This window comes from Hyla sarda, chromosome 3, assembly GCF_029499605.1.
Source record: "Hyla sarda isolate aHylSar1 chromosome 3, aHylSar1.hap1, whole genome shotgun sequence".
NCBI lineage: Eukaryota > Metazoa > Chordata > Amphibia > Anura > Hylidae > Hyla > Hyla sarda.
Window position 1 is genome coordinate 308,179,282 of NC_079191.1, and position 16,733 is coordinate 308,196,014.

The 16,733-nt window shown below is 40.8% G+C and overlaps 1 protein-coding gene across 3 annotated transcripts in view; it reads right to left on the reverse strand.

The window, feature by feature from the left end:
- The window catches only part of LOC130362475 (protein unc-93 homolog A-like), a 93,797-nt gene that overhangs the window by 39,763 nt on the left and 37,301 nt on the right, over positions 1-16,733 (reverse strand). For 2 of the 3 annotated variants that reach the window (XM_056567021.1, XM_056567020.1), the window contains exons 2-4: positions 12,659-12,785; positions 9,044-9,225; positions 1,012-1,241 (exon numbers count right to left, since the gene is read on the reverse strand). In XM_056567021.1, coding sequence (XP_056422996.1) covers positions 1,012-1,241; positions 9,044-9,225; positions 12,659-12,748 — 502 coding nt within the window. In that variant the 5' untranslated portion in view covers positions 12,749-12,785. The remainder of the gene's footprint in view (positions 1-1,011; positions 1,242-9,043; positions 9,226-12,658; positions 12,786-16,733) is intronic. The other variant, XM_056567022.1, reaches the window with a different exon arrangement.

Sequence of the window (16,733 nt, forward strand, 5' to 3'; positions counted from 1 at the left end):
GTGTTGTTCAGACAGTGCTGGTTCCGCTGCTCAGAGCTTTCTGTTCTGCGAACAGTGGTGACACAACTAAGGGTGCATGCACACCACGTTTTTTCAGTACAGTTCCCGCATCAGGTTTTTGATGAAAAACAGATTCCTCAAAACCTGACTAAACTGTATCAAAATGTGTGTACAAATTTCAACCCGTATACGGTTAAAAAACGTATACGGTTTGAAAAATGATGTCCAGTTGCATCTGTTTTTTAAGAAAAAAAGTATACATTTTTAACTTCTCACTCCATTTTGAATAAAGTTTCACATGTTTGATTCAAATTCCAAGAAATAAAACTGTGCAAAGTCAAAAACCGGATGTGAAAACCAGATGGAACCGTATGCACATACGGTTCTGTACGGTTCCCATTGACTCCATGTTAAAAAAAAAACATATACGGTTTAATATGGTTTTTCACTCGGACCCAAAAACATGGTAGACTACGGTTTTGGGTACGGGTAAAAAAACGGACGCAAAATGGACTAAACCGGATGATGCGTTTGAAATACAGTGTTAAGTCAATGCATACGGTTTTCTATACGGTTCTGTGCGGTTTTTAACTTGAAACCGTATACGGGAACTGTATAGCAAAAACGTGGTGTGCATGCACCCTAAGACCGTATTTGGCTAAGTAAGCATTTCCATGTCTCAAAATAAAGAACAGAAAGTTCTGAGCATGTCGCGCACCATTAGAACAGCAGTGGGTGATCAGCTGACTATTATTGTAGAAAAGCAATCAAACACATCTAACCTGATACAGATTTTGGTACAAACACAGCTTCTATAACCTTACAATCCCCAAAATGTACATATAAATCTGTGTTAAGAATTCCATCAGAGGAAGCCTTCAAGGTAGTGTTGGTTCAACACCTTGGTTGAACTCGAAGAGCTCCATTATAAATATTGAACTAAAATACAAAGTTATAAGATTAATAAAATGGTGTTTGATTCTAAGCCTTGTTATGATTAAATGAACTTACCTTTATTGGGATTTTGATTAAGTACTAGAGATGAAATAAGATTTCCCCAAATTCCAGATGACTGATATATTAGGAAAAACAAGCCAAAATATTGGTTCACAATGTCCATTTTTTCTCTGCCATTCTGCTTAGCAAACCTAATTCCGCTGATGGTGAGATAAGTACATTTTGATGCCCATAATGGCCCTGCTCCAATACCCAGAATTGCTGAGGTAATTATTAAACTATACCTGTCAGTATGACAAAAATATGAAGTGTTATTGGTAATGATAAGTAAAATAAATAGGCATTGTACACATTAGCATTGGGTGCTCTGTTAGGGAGTCCATTTGAGTGTCAAAAAACTGAGCTGAACGGTCTATTGCACAACAGACACCAACGGGTCCCAACAGATCCTATTGACTTTAATGGGGGCAGTTTGAATGACTGTTTGGTGTCAGTTGAACAGAAAACAGAGAAAATTACTTCTGGCAGCTTTTATTTGTCCGCGCATGTTCTGCTGTTTCAACATACTCAGTGTATGGAGGTTCCTTGAAGGAAGTTTAAAGGGGTACTCAGGTGGAAAACTTTTTTTTTTAAAGGAACTAGTGCCAGAAAGTTACACAGATTTATAAATTACTTCTATTAAAAAAACGTAATCCTTTTAGTACTTTTTAGCAGCTGTATGCTACAGAGGAAATTCTTTACTTTTCGTAAAAAAAAAAGTTGTGTTGTCCACAGTGCTCTCTTCTGACACCTCTGTCTGTGTCAGGAACTGTCCAGAGCAGCATAGGTTTGCTATGGGGATTTTCTCCTGCTCTGGACAGTTACTGATAAGGGCATCAGGTGTCAGCAGAGAGCACTGTGGACAACACAAAAAATAAATTTAAAAAAATAAAGATTTTCCTCTGTAGCAAACAGCTGCTAAAAAGTACTGGAAGGGTTAAGATTTTTTAATAGAAGCAATTTACAAATCTGTTTAACTTTCTGGCACCAGAAAAAAAAGAAAAATGTTTTCAACCGGAGTACCCCTTTAATGTTGATGTGCACGTAGCCTTAGAAGTACAATATTGAAGTGAAATTCCAGCTATTAAACCAATGTAAACATAAAATAAATATATGATACAACAATGATGAAATTATTTTTTAAATTCTCATGCATGCCTTTTGTACCACATAATTCATTGTTCATTGGTTATTCATTGCAGATTATCATAAAATATAGACATATTTATCACAGTTTTTACCATTGCATCGCATTGCATTACCCCTCCACTCATTCCTAGCTCTGAGATGCCTGAGTTTGTTTGTTTTATTTTAACACTTTTTAGTAGAGGATTTGTGCATGCACCCATTCAATTATTTGTACAGTATGTCTACAATATACTGCAATGCTATTGTTGTTATGAGGCGCCCCACAGCCGGTCATGCTGGCCGCAGGCGCACTCACAGCCCATCTCCCTGTACTAGTTCAGGGACGGGCAGTGCTGCATGTCAGGCTGCAGTCGCACTCAGTCAGCCGGCGGTTACTTACCTCGCCGCTCTCCTGGCTCCTCTGCTTCCTCTGTCATCCGGAGTGCGCATACCCATTTCCTAGGGCGTGCGCGCCTGCTCTCTGAGTTTTAAAGGACCAGCGCACCGTTAATTGGTCCTTGCTGGGCGCTTACCCTATAAATTGTCTGTACTTCCTCTTGACCCCCCTCAGATATTTGTGCCTAGTAGCCATTGAAAAAGCATTCCTTGCAGTGTCCTGTCTAACCGTGTGCCAGTATCGTTTTTCTACATTTCCTGACCACTTACCTTGCCGCCTGCGCTTACCTTCCTGCCAATCCCTGACTCTGAGTTTTCCTTAAGCATTTGCATCTCGCCTCACCTTGGCCGCCACTCTGGGCTAATTGTACCAGGGGTAGCGACCTGGGAGTTTGCCTGCCGCAGCAAGTCTATGCCGGGCTCTGGTGAAAACCAGCGGCTCCTTAGACTCCGCTCCCTGGTGCAGCTTTCCCCAGTGGTACAGCAGATCCACTACTCCAACTTGTATTGCAGTGTATTGTCATTTTTACTAAAGATGTAAAAAGAAGCTGACCTTCTTGCATAATTAATTTCTCTTATGCACACAAGACAGGTTAGCTTTTCGTACTTAGCATTCATTTATAAATTATGGATTCTTTTTCTTAGATTTTTTTATAGCCATAGGGACATGTAACCTCTGAAAAGGCTATGGCCACTCTCCCTACACTTCGCATCACTTATAATGTCCCCCACTTTCAGTTTACACCATCTGGGACTGAAAATGGGAAACCTACAGACAAATCAGCAAAACCAATCCCTGTTCTGCCTGCCTAGCCCCTGCCTGAGCTGGAACACTGCCCAGCACTGGCCTGCTCCAGGAAGCCACGGCTAATGCAGGCTGCATGGTCGCAGGTGCTGGAAGAGAGAGCGAGCACTGTGCCGGATGGACTTTGTAACCAGTTTTTTTGAGTTCTTCCTGTCAGAGTTCAACCGAAGCCTGCCATGGCTAGTGTGCAGTACAAACTGGCATTAAAAAGGAAATATTGGTTTTGGATTACAAAAATGCCTTATAATTCCACTGTGTGAACAATGCCAATTCGTATTGGATTTAAAAACATGATTGTACATTGGTAGAAGATAGCTTGTAAGTTTTTATTCTCAAATCTTATTCAATTAAATCCAAACATGAAGGTAAATTGTAATATCACATATATGCTATGCATTTCAGAGACACCCGGGGTACTCCCCTGGAAAAAAATGTTTTTTAAATCAACTGGTTCCAGAAAGTTAAACAGATTTGTAAATTACTTCTATTAAAAAACCTTAATCCTTACAGTACTTATCAACTGCTGTTATGCTCCACAGGAAGTTCTTGAATTTACTTTCTGCCTGACCACAGTGCTCTCTGCTGACACCTCTGTCCATTTTAGGAACTGTCCGGAGCAGGAGAGGTTTTCTATGGGGATTTGCTCCTAGTCTGGACAGTTCCTAAAATGGACAGAGGTGTCAGCAGAGAGCACTGTAGTCAGGCAGAAAGGAAATTCAAAAAGAAAAGAACTTCCTGTGGATCATAACAGAAGCTGAGAAGTCCTGGAAGGATTAAGATTTTTTAATAGAAGTAATTTACAAATCTGTTTAACTTTCTGGCACCAGTTGATTTAAACAAAAATGTTTTCCAGTTGAGTACCCCTTTTAAGCATAGTTGTTGGGTGACATTTTCACCTAAAAAGATGTCTTAAGTAGTTTATTTTTTTATTTTATTTGCTTGTTCTACTGAGGTATGCAAAAGTTTGTTACAATGTTGCCTTTTTTTTTAAGTGTTAACCCAAGAGCCAAAGATATCCTTATTCACAGGATAAGCGATAACTAGCTGATCAGTGGGGGTTCCAGCTTAACCTTAAGGACCCAGGCAATTTTCACTGTAGGACCCGGCCATTTTTTGTACATCTGACCACTTTTACTTTAAGCATTAATAACTCTGGGATGCTTTTACCTTTCATTCTGATTCCGAGATTGTTTTTTTTTTTGTCACATATTCTACTTTGTTAGTGGTAAAATTTTGTCGATACTTGCATCGTTTCTTGGTGAAAAATTCAATAATTTGATGAAAAAATTGAAAATGTAGCTTATTTTTTTACTTTGAAGCTCTCTCTGCTTATAAGGAAAATGAATATTCCAAATAAATTATATATTGATTCACATATACAACATGTCTTCTTTATGATTGCATCATAAAGTTGACATGTTTTTACTTTTGGAAGATATCAGAGGGCTTCAAAGTTCAGCAGCAATTTTCCAATTTTTCACAAAATTTTCAAAATCAAAATTTTTCAGGGACCAGATCTGTTTTGAAGTATTTTGAAAGGCCTTCTTATTAGAAATACCCCACAAATGACCCCATTATAAAAACTGCACCCCTCAAAGTATTCAAAATGACATTCAAAAGGTTTGTTAACCCTTTAGGTGTTTAACAGGAATAGCAGCAAATTGAAGGAGAAAATTCAAAATCTTCAGTTTTTTACACTCGCATGTTCTTGTAGATCCAGTTTTTGAATTTTTACAAGGGGTAAAAGGAGAGAAATCTTCCTAAAATGTGTAACCCAATTTCTCTTGAGTAAGGAAATACCTCATATGTGTATGTCAAGTGTTCGGCGGGTGCACTAGAGGGCTCAGAAGGGAAGGAGCGACAGTGGGATTTTGGAGAGTGAGTTTTTCTTAAATGGTTTTTGTGGCGCATGTCGCATTTAGGAAGCCCCTATGGTGCCAGAACAGCAAAAAAAAAAAAAAAAACACATGGCATACTATTTTGGAAACTACACCCCTCAAGGCATGTAACAAGGGGTCCAGTGAGCCTCAACACCCCACAGGTGTTTCACGACTTTTTGTTAAAGTTGGATGTGTAAATGATTTTTTTTTCACTAAAATGCTAGTTTTCCCCAAAATTTTAAATTTTTACAAGGGATAATAGGACAAAATGCCTTCCAAAATTTGTAACCCCATCTCTTCTGAGTATGGAAATACCCCATGTGTGGACATCAGGTGCTCTGCTGGCGCACTACAGTGCTCAGAAGAGAAGGAGTCACATTTGGCTTTTTAAAAGCAAATTTTGCTGAAATGGTTTTTGGAGGGCATGTCGCATTTAGGAAGCACTATGCTACCAGAACAGCAAAAAAAAAAAAACACATGGCATACTATGGAAATACCCAATGTGTGGATGTCAAGTACTCTGCTGGCACACTACAATGCTCAGAAGAGGAGGAGCGCCATTGAGCTTTTGGAGACAGAATTTGGTTGGAAGCGAAGTCGGGGGCCATGTGCATTTACAAAGCCCCCCGTGGTGCCAGAACAGTGGAGCCCCCCCCACATGTGACCCCATTTTGGAAACTACACCCCTCACATAATGTAATAAGGGGTGCAGTGAGTATTTACACCCCACTGGCGTTTGACAGATCTTTGGAACAGTGGGCTGTGCAAATGAAAAATAGAATTTTTCATTTTCTGGCTCTATGGGGACAAATTTTCTCTTCAAAATCCCAATGGTGCTCCTTCTCTTCTGAGCATTGTAGTGCGCCAGCAGAGCACTTTACATCCACATATGGGGTATGTTCTTACTCAGAAGAAATGGGGTTACAAACTTTGGGGGGCTTTTTTTCCTATTTTTCCTTGTGAAAATGAAAAATTTAGGGCAACACCAGCATTTTAGTGAAAACATTTTTTTTTTTTTTCATTTTTCCATCCAACTTTGAAGAATTTTAATTAAACACCTGTGGGGTGTTCAGGTGCACTATACCCCTTGTTATGTTCTGTGAGGGGTGTAGTTTCCAAAATGGGGTCACATGTGGGTATTTCTTTTTTTGCATTTATGTCAGAACCGCTGTAAAATCAGCCACCCCTGTGCAAATCACCAATTTAGGCTTCAAATGTACATAGTGCGCTCTCAATCCTGAGCCTTGTTGTGCGCCCGCAGAGCATTTTACGCCCACATATGGGGTATTTCCATACTCTTTTTTTCCTTTTAACACTTGTGAAAATAAAAGTATGGGGCAACACCAGCATGTCAGTGTAAAATTTTCTATTTTTTTACACTAACAGGCTGGTGTAGACCCCAACTTTTCCTTTTTATAAGGGGTAAAAGGAGAAAAAGCCCCCCAAAATTTGTAGTGCAATTTCTCCCGAGTACCAAAATACCCCACATGTGGCCCTAAACTGTTTCCTTGAAATACGACAGGGCTCTGAAGTGAGAAAGCTCCATGCGCATTTGAGGACTAAATTAGGAATTGCATAGGGGTGGACATAGGGGTATTCTACGCCAGTGATTCCCAAACAGGGTGCCTCCAGCCGTTGCAAAACTCCCAGCATGCCTGGACATTTGTTGTTTTGCAACAGCTAGAGGCTCTGTTTTGGAAACACTGCTGTACAATACGTTTTTTATTTTTATTGGGGGGGGGGGGACAGTGTAAGGGGGTGTATATGTAGTGTTTTACCCTTTATTATGTGTTAGTGTAGTGTAGTGTTTTTAGGGTACATTTGCACTGGCGGAGGTTTACAGTGAGCTTCCCGCTAGAAATTTGCGCTGCAGCGAAAAATTTGCCGCAGCTCATACTTGAAGCAGGAAACTTACTGTAAACCTGCCCGTGTGAATGCACCCTGTACGTTCACATGGGGGGGGGGAGGGGCAAATCTCCAGCTCTTTCAAAACTACAACTCCCAGCATGTACTGACAGACCGTGCATGCTGGGAGTTGTAGTTTTGCAACAGCTGGAGGCACACTGGTTGGAAAAACTTCAGTTAGGTTCTGTTACCCAACTCAGTATTTTCCAACCAAAGTGCCTATAGCTGTTGCAAAACTACAACTCCCAGCATGTACTGATGCTGGGCAATGTAGTTATGCAATAGCTGGAGGTAGGCAACTACAACTCCCAGCATGCCGAGACAGCTGTTTGGGTATGCTGGGATTTGCAGTTTTGCAACATCTGGAGTGCTACAGTTAGAGACCACTGCACAGTGATCTCCAAACTGTGGACCTCCAGATGTTGCAAAACTACAAATCCCAGCATGCACAGACAGCAAACTGCTGTGTGGGCATGCTAGGAGTTGTAGTTGTGCAAGATCTAGAGGGCAGTATAGAGATCACTGTGCAGTGGTCTCTAAACTCTAGACCTCCAGCTGTTGCAAAACTGCAAATCCCAGAATGCCAAAACAGCTGTTTGGGCATGCTGGGAGTTGTTGTTTTGCAGCATCTGGAGGGCTACAGTAACATAGTAACATGAGGTTGAAAAAAGACCAGAGTCCATCAAGTTCAACCTATATCTCTACTGAGTTCCTACTGAGTTGATCCAGAGGAAGGCAAAAAACCCTCATACTAGAGGTAAAAATTCCTTCCCGACTCCAAATATGGCAGTCAGAATAAATCCCTGGATCAACGTTCTGTCCCTATAAATCTAGTATACATAACTAGCGATGTTATTACTCTCCAAAAATGCATCCAGACCCGTTTTGAACTCTTTTACTCTATACACAGTATAGTGGTCTCAGACTGTAACCCTCTAGATGTTGCTAGGCAACTTACCGGCATCCATCGGATCCATCGAGCCGTCCTCTTCTGCCGCACGACATGCTGCCTGCGCCAATCACTGCAGCCGATAGCATCCCGCAGCATCCACCGACGGGTAAGTGGATCTTCGGCACCCGGTCCCCTTCGGTTCCTCGTTCTGCCCAGCCTATTGTGGGTGGGCAGAACGGGGAAAACGAAAGTTAACCCCGTCGCCCCGGATCTGCTATTGGTCGTCGCTTTTGACGACCAATAGCAGGGATAGAAGGGGTGGCACCCCTGCCACCTCACTCCTATCCCTTCAGGGGGATCGTAGGTGTCATGGACAACCGCGACCCCCCTTATATTCCGGGTCATCGGGTCACTATAGACCCGTATGACCCGGAATTGGCGCAAATCGCAAGTGTGAATTCATTTGCGATTTGCGCCGATTGCCGACATGGGGGGGGGTCTGATGACCCCCCTGGGCATTTGCGTGGGGTGCCTGCTGATCGATATCAGCAGTCACCCCGGCCCGGTCCCCGTCCGGCGTGCGGCAGGGACCGAAAGTCCCACGGGCGTACAGGTACCACCTGGGTCCTTAAGACCCAGGTACAGAAGGCGTATCCATACGGCCTGGGTCCTGTACGGGCTAAGCCCACGTTCACAAGTTGGAATTTCCATGCCATATTCCGCATTGTCCTAAATGTCCAAGTGGAGATTCTCCGTGCGGACATTTCGGCGTGTGAACATATCTAACTTGGCAATGTTTGTATGACACAATGAGAATGAATGGAGTGCTGGCCATGCATGTGAGCTGCTGCTCCATTTGTTTGGAGGACAACTGTCCTCCATTTTTGGGATTTGTGGAGGTCCCAGTGGTTTGTCCCCCACCGACAAGCAAGTTATAATTTGAATAGGGGATCATTTGGGATTTTGGAATAGTGGCTTTAAAGAAACACAGATCAACAAATATCAAGAAAACTATTAACATTCAAAGATAAAAAAAAGTACCAGTTTGGTTTAAAGTTTCCTATGGAATAAGTGATGTAACAGCACATGGAGATGACAATTGTCCATTTGCACCCAATTTTCTTAATAATGATTGGAGGTAGAAAAAGCGAAGACAATATTAGACATCCATAGACAACACTTAATGATGCTACACCCAAGCCTTTCTCCGGGTTCAGGCTGCTCTGTAATGAAAACATTTTTTATTATATTTCAGATTAAATATAATCCATTGATTCATAATTTATCCATTTGTAAATGTGTAAAGGGTATTCCACCCATACACATCTTATCCCCTATGCAAAGGATAGGGAATAAGATGTCTGATCATTTGGGGGGCCTATTGCTAGTCTCGGACTAGAGACTAGAGCAGCAGCCCGGAACAGAATACCCAGTGCTGCACGGAGATCACGGAGGGTCCCAGCGGTGGGCCCACCGCCATCAGACATCTTATCCCCTATCCTTTGGGTAGGGGATAAGCTTCCTATGGGTGGAATATCCCTTCAATGTTATACATTATTTTATTTTTCAGGACCAAGGGTATTTTGGCATTAAAGACCACAGTTTTTTTTTGTTTTTTTTGCATTGTTGCCTCCATAAGGCTAGGTTTCCACACAGATTTTTTTTCTTGCATTTCTTGGAACAATGCAACTGTAGTTTTTGAGCCAAAGCAGGAAGTATATTCAAGAGGAATGAGAAATATAAAGGAAGGATTTATACTTCTTCCTAATGTATTCACTTCTGCAGTGGCAGTTTTCCAAAAAATGCTTGAAAAAACCTAGCCCAACTCTTATTGTTCTGTCGACATAGCTGTATAAGGTTTTGCTTTTTTTGTGGGATAAGTTGTATTTCTCAATGACATAATAAAAAAAAAACATAATTATATTTTTGTTTAATGTTTTGCTTTTTTGTCAGTTTAGTCCCTTCCTCTAACACCTTAATGTCACATTCTCTATTGTCTTGGGTATCTAAAGATATAATTTGCTGGGCTCTCTCTAAGTTATCTGATCCCAGCCATTACAGCAGGATGTAAACAATAGACACATCCAGCACCATCTTTGAGCTGGATGTAACTTTATGTCCATTAATAATAAAGCACCATAAAAATGAGTACAGTAAGATTATTTATGTACCGTATTTATCGGGGTGTACCGTGTTCAGGTGTACCTCGATAAACTGTTTCTGGTGACTTCTGCAGTTCAATGATTTAAAGCAAGCAATTTAAGTCATTGACGTGCAGTGGCTTCGGTGGGGCCAGAGTACCGCTGCTCTATTCCCTCCCCGTGACCGGTTTTATAGTTAAATATCCTGCCGCCGCCATGGCCCAATTCCCTCCCTGTCCCCGTTTTATAGTTAAATATCCCTCCGCCGCCACGGCACAATTCCCTCCCCGTCTCCGGTTTTATAGTTACATGTGCCCTGGGGACTGCGGTCCTTCATGCTCCGGCGGTCTTCTGATCTGTCACTGTGCACCGCGCACTGACTGACGAGTGACGTTGTGTTGAGGACGTCACTCGTCATTATGCAGCGCACAGTGAGGGGGTATTTAACTATAAAACGGGGACGGGGAGGGAATTGGGCAATGGTCGCGGGACATATAACTATAAAACCGGGGACGGGGAGGGAATTGGGCAGTGGCAGTGGGACTCTGGCCAGGCAGAAGCTGCTGCAGTTCAATGATTTAAAGCGCCCGCTTTAAATCATTGAACTGCAGCGGCTTTTGCGTGGTCACAAACAGTCTATCGGCGTATAACACGCAGGTATACTTTAGGCTAAAAATGTTTGCATAAAAAATGCATGTTACACGCCGATAAATACGGTATTTAGTTTTTAAAGAGAAGTGTTTTTGATGAACTCTGTTACTACAACTGTGACGCAAAATAAGGCCTTGTTGACACAGTGTAGATTTGTTACAGTTTTCATATACTTCAAAATAGAAGTATACAAGGAATGACTTTGGGGCAGGTTTACTTTTGCAAATAGCCTAGATTTCTAGCACTATTTTTGGCAAAAGAAAAATTGTACAACATTTATTATGTTATAAAAAAAACTTTTAAGATACCTTCGTACATTTCTAAACAAGGAGTATGTCTTAGGAAGGGGCAATGCATTGTGGTAAGTGGGCGTTACCTATTATGTGTCATAAAGCCGCTTCACTTTCAATTAAGCTAATTAATAATTGTCTAAAGATTTGTCAAATTTATCAAGTAACATAAGCTACTGTGATAAATTTGCACATTTTTGAATGTGAAATTGACATTTACATGACCTAGGTATTAGTCTAGGTCATTATTAGTAAATATTCCCCTTTTGTTGTATGTATTTTATCCAATAAGGGATGTAGCTACTATAGAGGCCGATCCTGCATCTGCTATGGGCCCAGCAAAGAACTGCTTCTGGTTACTGTGACTCTATCATGGCAGCTAAACTGCAAAGGATCAGACTACATGCAGTATAACATACCACTGGATTGCATATAATGAATAAATATTTTTTACAAAATCTACATTATTTGTTCCTGACTACAGAACGCTGCAGAATACCTGCAGCATTATCCCATTTAAGAGAACAGGGCAATGCTGCAGTACCTTGCACCTCTGCCACTAAAAATCCAAATGTTTAAAGTACATTTAATATTCCACTTTAGACATTCATGTAACATCTTGCTAAAGAGTTTTTGGCTTGGAAAAAAAATCTATGAAATTTATTTTTCAAAAAATGGATTTTTTTAAATCAACTGGTGCCTGAAAGTGAAACAGATTTGTAAATTACTTCTGTTTAAAAAATCTTAAACCTTCCAGTACTTTTCAGCTGCTGTATGCTCCACAGAAAGTTCTTATATTTTTTAATTTCCTTTCTGTCTCACCACAGTGCTCTCTGCTGTCCAAACTAGGAGAAAATCCCCATAGCAAACCTATCCTGCTCTGGACAGTTCCTGACATGGACAGAAGTGTCAGCAGGGAGCATTGTGGTCAGACAGAAAGGAAATTTGAAAAGAAAAGAACTTCCTGTGAAGCATAAAGCAGCTAATAAGTACTGGAAGGATTAAGATTTTAAAATAAAAATCATTTACAAATCTGTTTAACTTTCTGGCACCAGTTGATTTACAAAAAAAAAAGTTTTCCAGGGGAGTACCCCTTTAAAACCAAATGGAAGAGCCCAGTCGAATAAAACAGCAGCGTGGCCAGATTGCAAATATTATTTTTATTTGGCCAGTTTAAAAATGTTTTAACTCTTTTACGTACACAGGTTATCTTTATATCTAAAACTATATTTTTGTTTGACAGAAATTTGCTAAAGATTGTTTGTTGCGAATAATCATAAAATATAGAAAATACAACATGGTATAATAGACATCATTGGGACAGATTTATTAAAACCTGTGCAAAGGAAAGTGGTGCAGTTGCCCATAGCAACCAATCAGCTTGCTTCTTTCATTTTTGAAAAGGCCAAAGAAGCTATTTGATTGGTTGCTATCAATCTTTCCTCGGCACAGGTTTCAATAAATCCCCCCCATTATCATAAACATTGGTATAAAATGTTTTTTTCTATAACATATCTCACAAAATGTATCAATAAAATTCCAACAAACATGTTGTGTAATAATATTTATATTACCTGTAAAGCTTGCAATCCCCCATAAGCTGTAAAAAGAAGGAGAAATCCAAAGGATATAATAAGAATATTTTTAAGATCTTTTATCGTCATGTCTTTACTCTGTTCTTCTCTTCCAGATTAATGGCTTCTGTATACGAAAAAAAGTGCCAAAACACACAGTAAACACGAAAACTGTCTTCAAGCAGGCAGTGGTTCAAGGACTATGGTCCAGATCTCTTTTTCATAGTGCTTTGCTACTCTTTTCTCAATTCCTGTTAATAGTTGACTGCTTTGTATATAAAATTGCTAGGGCTGAACTTTTATTGGAATGTCAGCCAAAAATAGGCAATTAGTTCAGGACAGGAACAAATGTTCTTTTGTGTAGCCAGAATCATCATAAGGCCTGTTTCACATACATTTGTATTTTATCAGTATTTCATCTATTTTTTTCTGCCTAATACATCCATTTATCAGATCCATATTATAGAAATATCATCATTATGTGATCTATATTGCTTCAGCATTGCATCTGGTTTTCTGTAAAATTAATCATTTTGGCTTTCTACTAGACAGGAAAAAATAATTACATGTTAAAAAAGATTTAAAAAAATAGATGAAATGCTGATAAAAATACAGATACAATATGGATCAAATAGGGAACAAGTTAAAGGGGTACTTTGGTGTTTAATTAACATATCTAAAGATTGATAGGGCTGTAGAAAAAAAAGAAAAAAGAGCCATACCTACCTACCCTCAGTCCCCTACAAATCTATTTAAAGCTCCGGTTTCATCTGCTTCTGGTCCTGCTTCCAAGATAAGAGCTTGGACATGGCTGCAGCCAGTGATTGGATATCCAGGCAGGTCCTACTCAAAGCTCTCAAAGACAGAAGCAGGAGAGGACCGGAAGAAACTAAACAAAAGATGCAGGGGGACCTTTAAGACACCCAGGATAGCCTATTTTTTTTTTATTTTTTTTTTTTTGTATGGCCCAAGCAATCTAAGTATTTTTTTTGTTATGATTATTTTTTTAAACACCAAAATACTCCTTTAAAGGGCCAATTCCGCCCCTAGACATGGTATCCCCTATGACATGTCTGATCATGGGGGGGTCCCCCCGCTGGGATCCCGCAAGATCTCCGGGCCGGCGCTGTGTAATTTCAGTCATGGAAGCCTGGGTCTTCTTGATCACGACATCAAGCCACATCCACTCTATTCATGTCTATGGGAGAGCGCATGACGGATAGTACACAGCTGTCAAGCCTCCTCCCAAAGACATGAATGGAAAGGGTGAGGAGGCTGTGATCACCGGTCATCCGGCACATAGCAGAGTTGGCACCGTGCAACAGATGACTGGCGTGCCCTGCCAGAAATCGCGGGGGTCCCCAGCAGCCAGACCCCTGCAGTCAGACATGTTATCCCCAATGGAGCATCCTGGGGAAAATAAATTACTAAGCTATTGTAACAACCATACTTGACCAGGCTGTGAATGCTACTCTCTGTTCAGTGAGGAGTTACAGGCACCAGACAATCAGTATTTAGTTTCTTCATTGTCATTCTAACTGGGCTCTTGATTTGCATTTATGACTTTTTTGCATAAATTTTAGCCTTGTCTTGTGTTTAGTCTGCTTTTGTTGCTGTTTTAGTCATGTGCATTTTTGCCCTGGCTTGTTTCTTGACTTTTCCTCTGTTTTGCTGGCCTGACCATTGCTTTTCTTGCTTTGCCCCTTTCCTTGTGTGTTTTATGCTTCTGCTTTCTCTTGTTTGTACATAAACTTGTATTTTTTTCTTATTTTTTATACTTCACCTCAGAATAGATCTGACCCATTACTTTTCTTGCTTTGCTCATTGCCTTTTATATTTGTTCTTCGGCTTTACCTTGTTTAAACCTGAACCTGTATTATGACCTGACACCAGTTACCTGTTTTCTGAACTGTATACCTGTATCCTGTACCGGTTTGTCAGTACTCTGCAAACCTGCAATTATATCTTCTTTGTTCCCTGTTTATCAGTACTCTGTGTACCGGCTGTTTTTTCTTCCTGATTCCTTGTTAGTCAGTACTCTTGGTTAAAGGGGTACTCCGGTGAAAAACTATTTTTTTCATATCAACTGGCTCCAGAAAGTTAAACGGATTTGCAAATTACTTCTATAAAAAAAAAAAAAAAATGTAATCCTTCCAGTACTTATCAGCTGCTGAAGTTGAGTTGTTCTTTTCTGTCTGAGGACAGTGCTCTCTGCTGACACCTCTGTCCTTGTCAGAAACTGTCCAGAGTAAGAGCAAATCCCCATAGCAAACCTCTCCTGCTCTGGACAGTTCCTGAGACAGACAGAGGTGTCAGCAGAGAGCACTGTGGTCAGACAGAAAATAACTGAACGTCAGCAGCTGATATGTACTGGAAGGATTAAGATTTTTTAATAGAAGTAATCTACAAATCTGAAGGTAGCTGACAGCTCACCGCCGCTAACTCCAACCACGTGCACTCGGACTGGACCGGCAGCGCTCCCGGACTAAGTAGCAGGGATACAAACAGGAAACAATGTCCAGCATGGTATGTGGAGTAAAATCAGGAGCTCTTTATTATTAGTGTTGCTCGCGAATATTCGCAATTCGAATATTATTCGCGAATATCGCATATTCGCGAATTTCGCGAATTTCGCGAATATAGCGCTATATATTCGTAATTACGAATATTCGTGTTTTTTTTTTCTTCACAGTACACATCACAGTGATCATCCCTCTCTGCTTCCAGCTTTTGTGGTGTAAAGAAGGCTGTGATACTACTGTGTGAGACTGGCGTGCGAAAATTCGCATATGCGAAAATTCATGTATGCTAATTTTCGCATATACGAATTTTCGCTCATGTTAATTTCTGTATATGCAAATTTCGCATACGTTAATTTTCGCACGCGCGAATATTCGCATATACGAAAATAAAACGGGAATATTCCGAATATGCGAATATTCGCGAATGTGACGAATATTCATCCATATATTCGCGAATATTCGCGAATTCGAATATGGCCTATGCCGCTCAACACTATTTATTATCTGATCAAATGGATACACAAAGGAGCAATCGCCAATGTATTTCGGATCAGACTGGATCCTTAATCATGGTGTAACAGATATACACACATAAAGGTTTATATAGTAGTTACAACTGGTCACATGTCCGTGACATCACAAAGTTAAAAGCAACATACAAAACATGGAAAATAAAACCGGCAGATAAAACCTGGAGACTGGATTCTATATCAAAGATGCTATACACTGAATTGTAAAGTATCTAGTCAGTAACATACAATAGGAATAGGTACCATAATGCACAGAAATTTGCTATAGCATGAAGACAAAGAATTACAGTGACCCCTCGACTTATGATGGCCTCAACATATGATCATTTCAACATATGATGGCCTCTCAGAGCCCATCGTATGTTGAAGGCAGCCTCGACATATGATGCTGCTGTGTGTCGGGGCCATCATACAAACAGCTATCTGACAGCGCTGACAACTTCAGCAACTGACAGATAGTTGTTTAATGTGCCCCATTCTGCCTCCTGTTACTCACATGCTGTCCTGCTAACTCATACAGGCTTCCACTGTGAGCTCCGTGTAAGCCCCGCCCCCCCAGTGCCGCCATAGCCAATAGCCTGCAGCATCTTGCTGCAGGCATCCAATGAGCTGCTGGCTGTCCTCCCCTTCCTTTCCTATAGAGCTGTAGTCGGCAGGATCGTAATGGAGGACATTCTGTCCCCCCCTGAAGGTATTTAAAGAACTGTACAGTACTGTATGCGATGTCACACATCACATACAATACATATACACACTATACACCCCATACATCAATGTTTTCCTATCAGTGTGCCTCCAGCTGTTGCAAAACTATAACTCCCAGCATGCCCAGACAGTCAATGGCTGTACATGCATGCTGGAAGTTGTAGTTGTGCAACAGCTGGAGGCACCCTAGTTTGTTAAACACTCCCCATACACTCCACATACAATGGTCATCCCAGAACCAATTAGCAGTTTCCCATAGAGATATGTATTCAACATACAATGGTTCCGAGGCCCCAGAACCAATTACCATTTTTACAT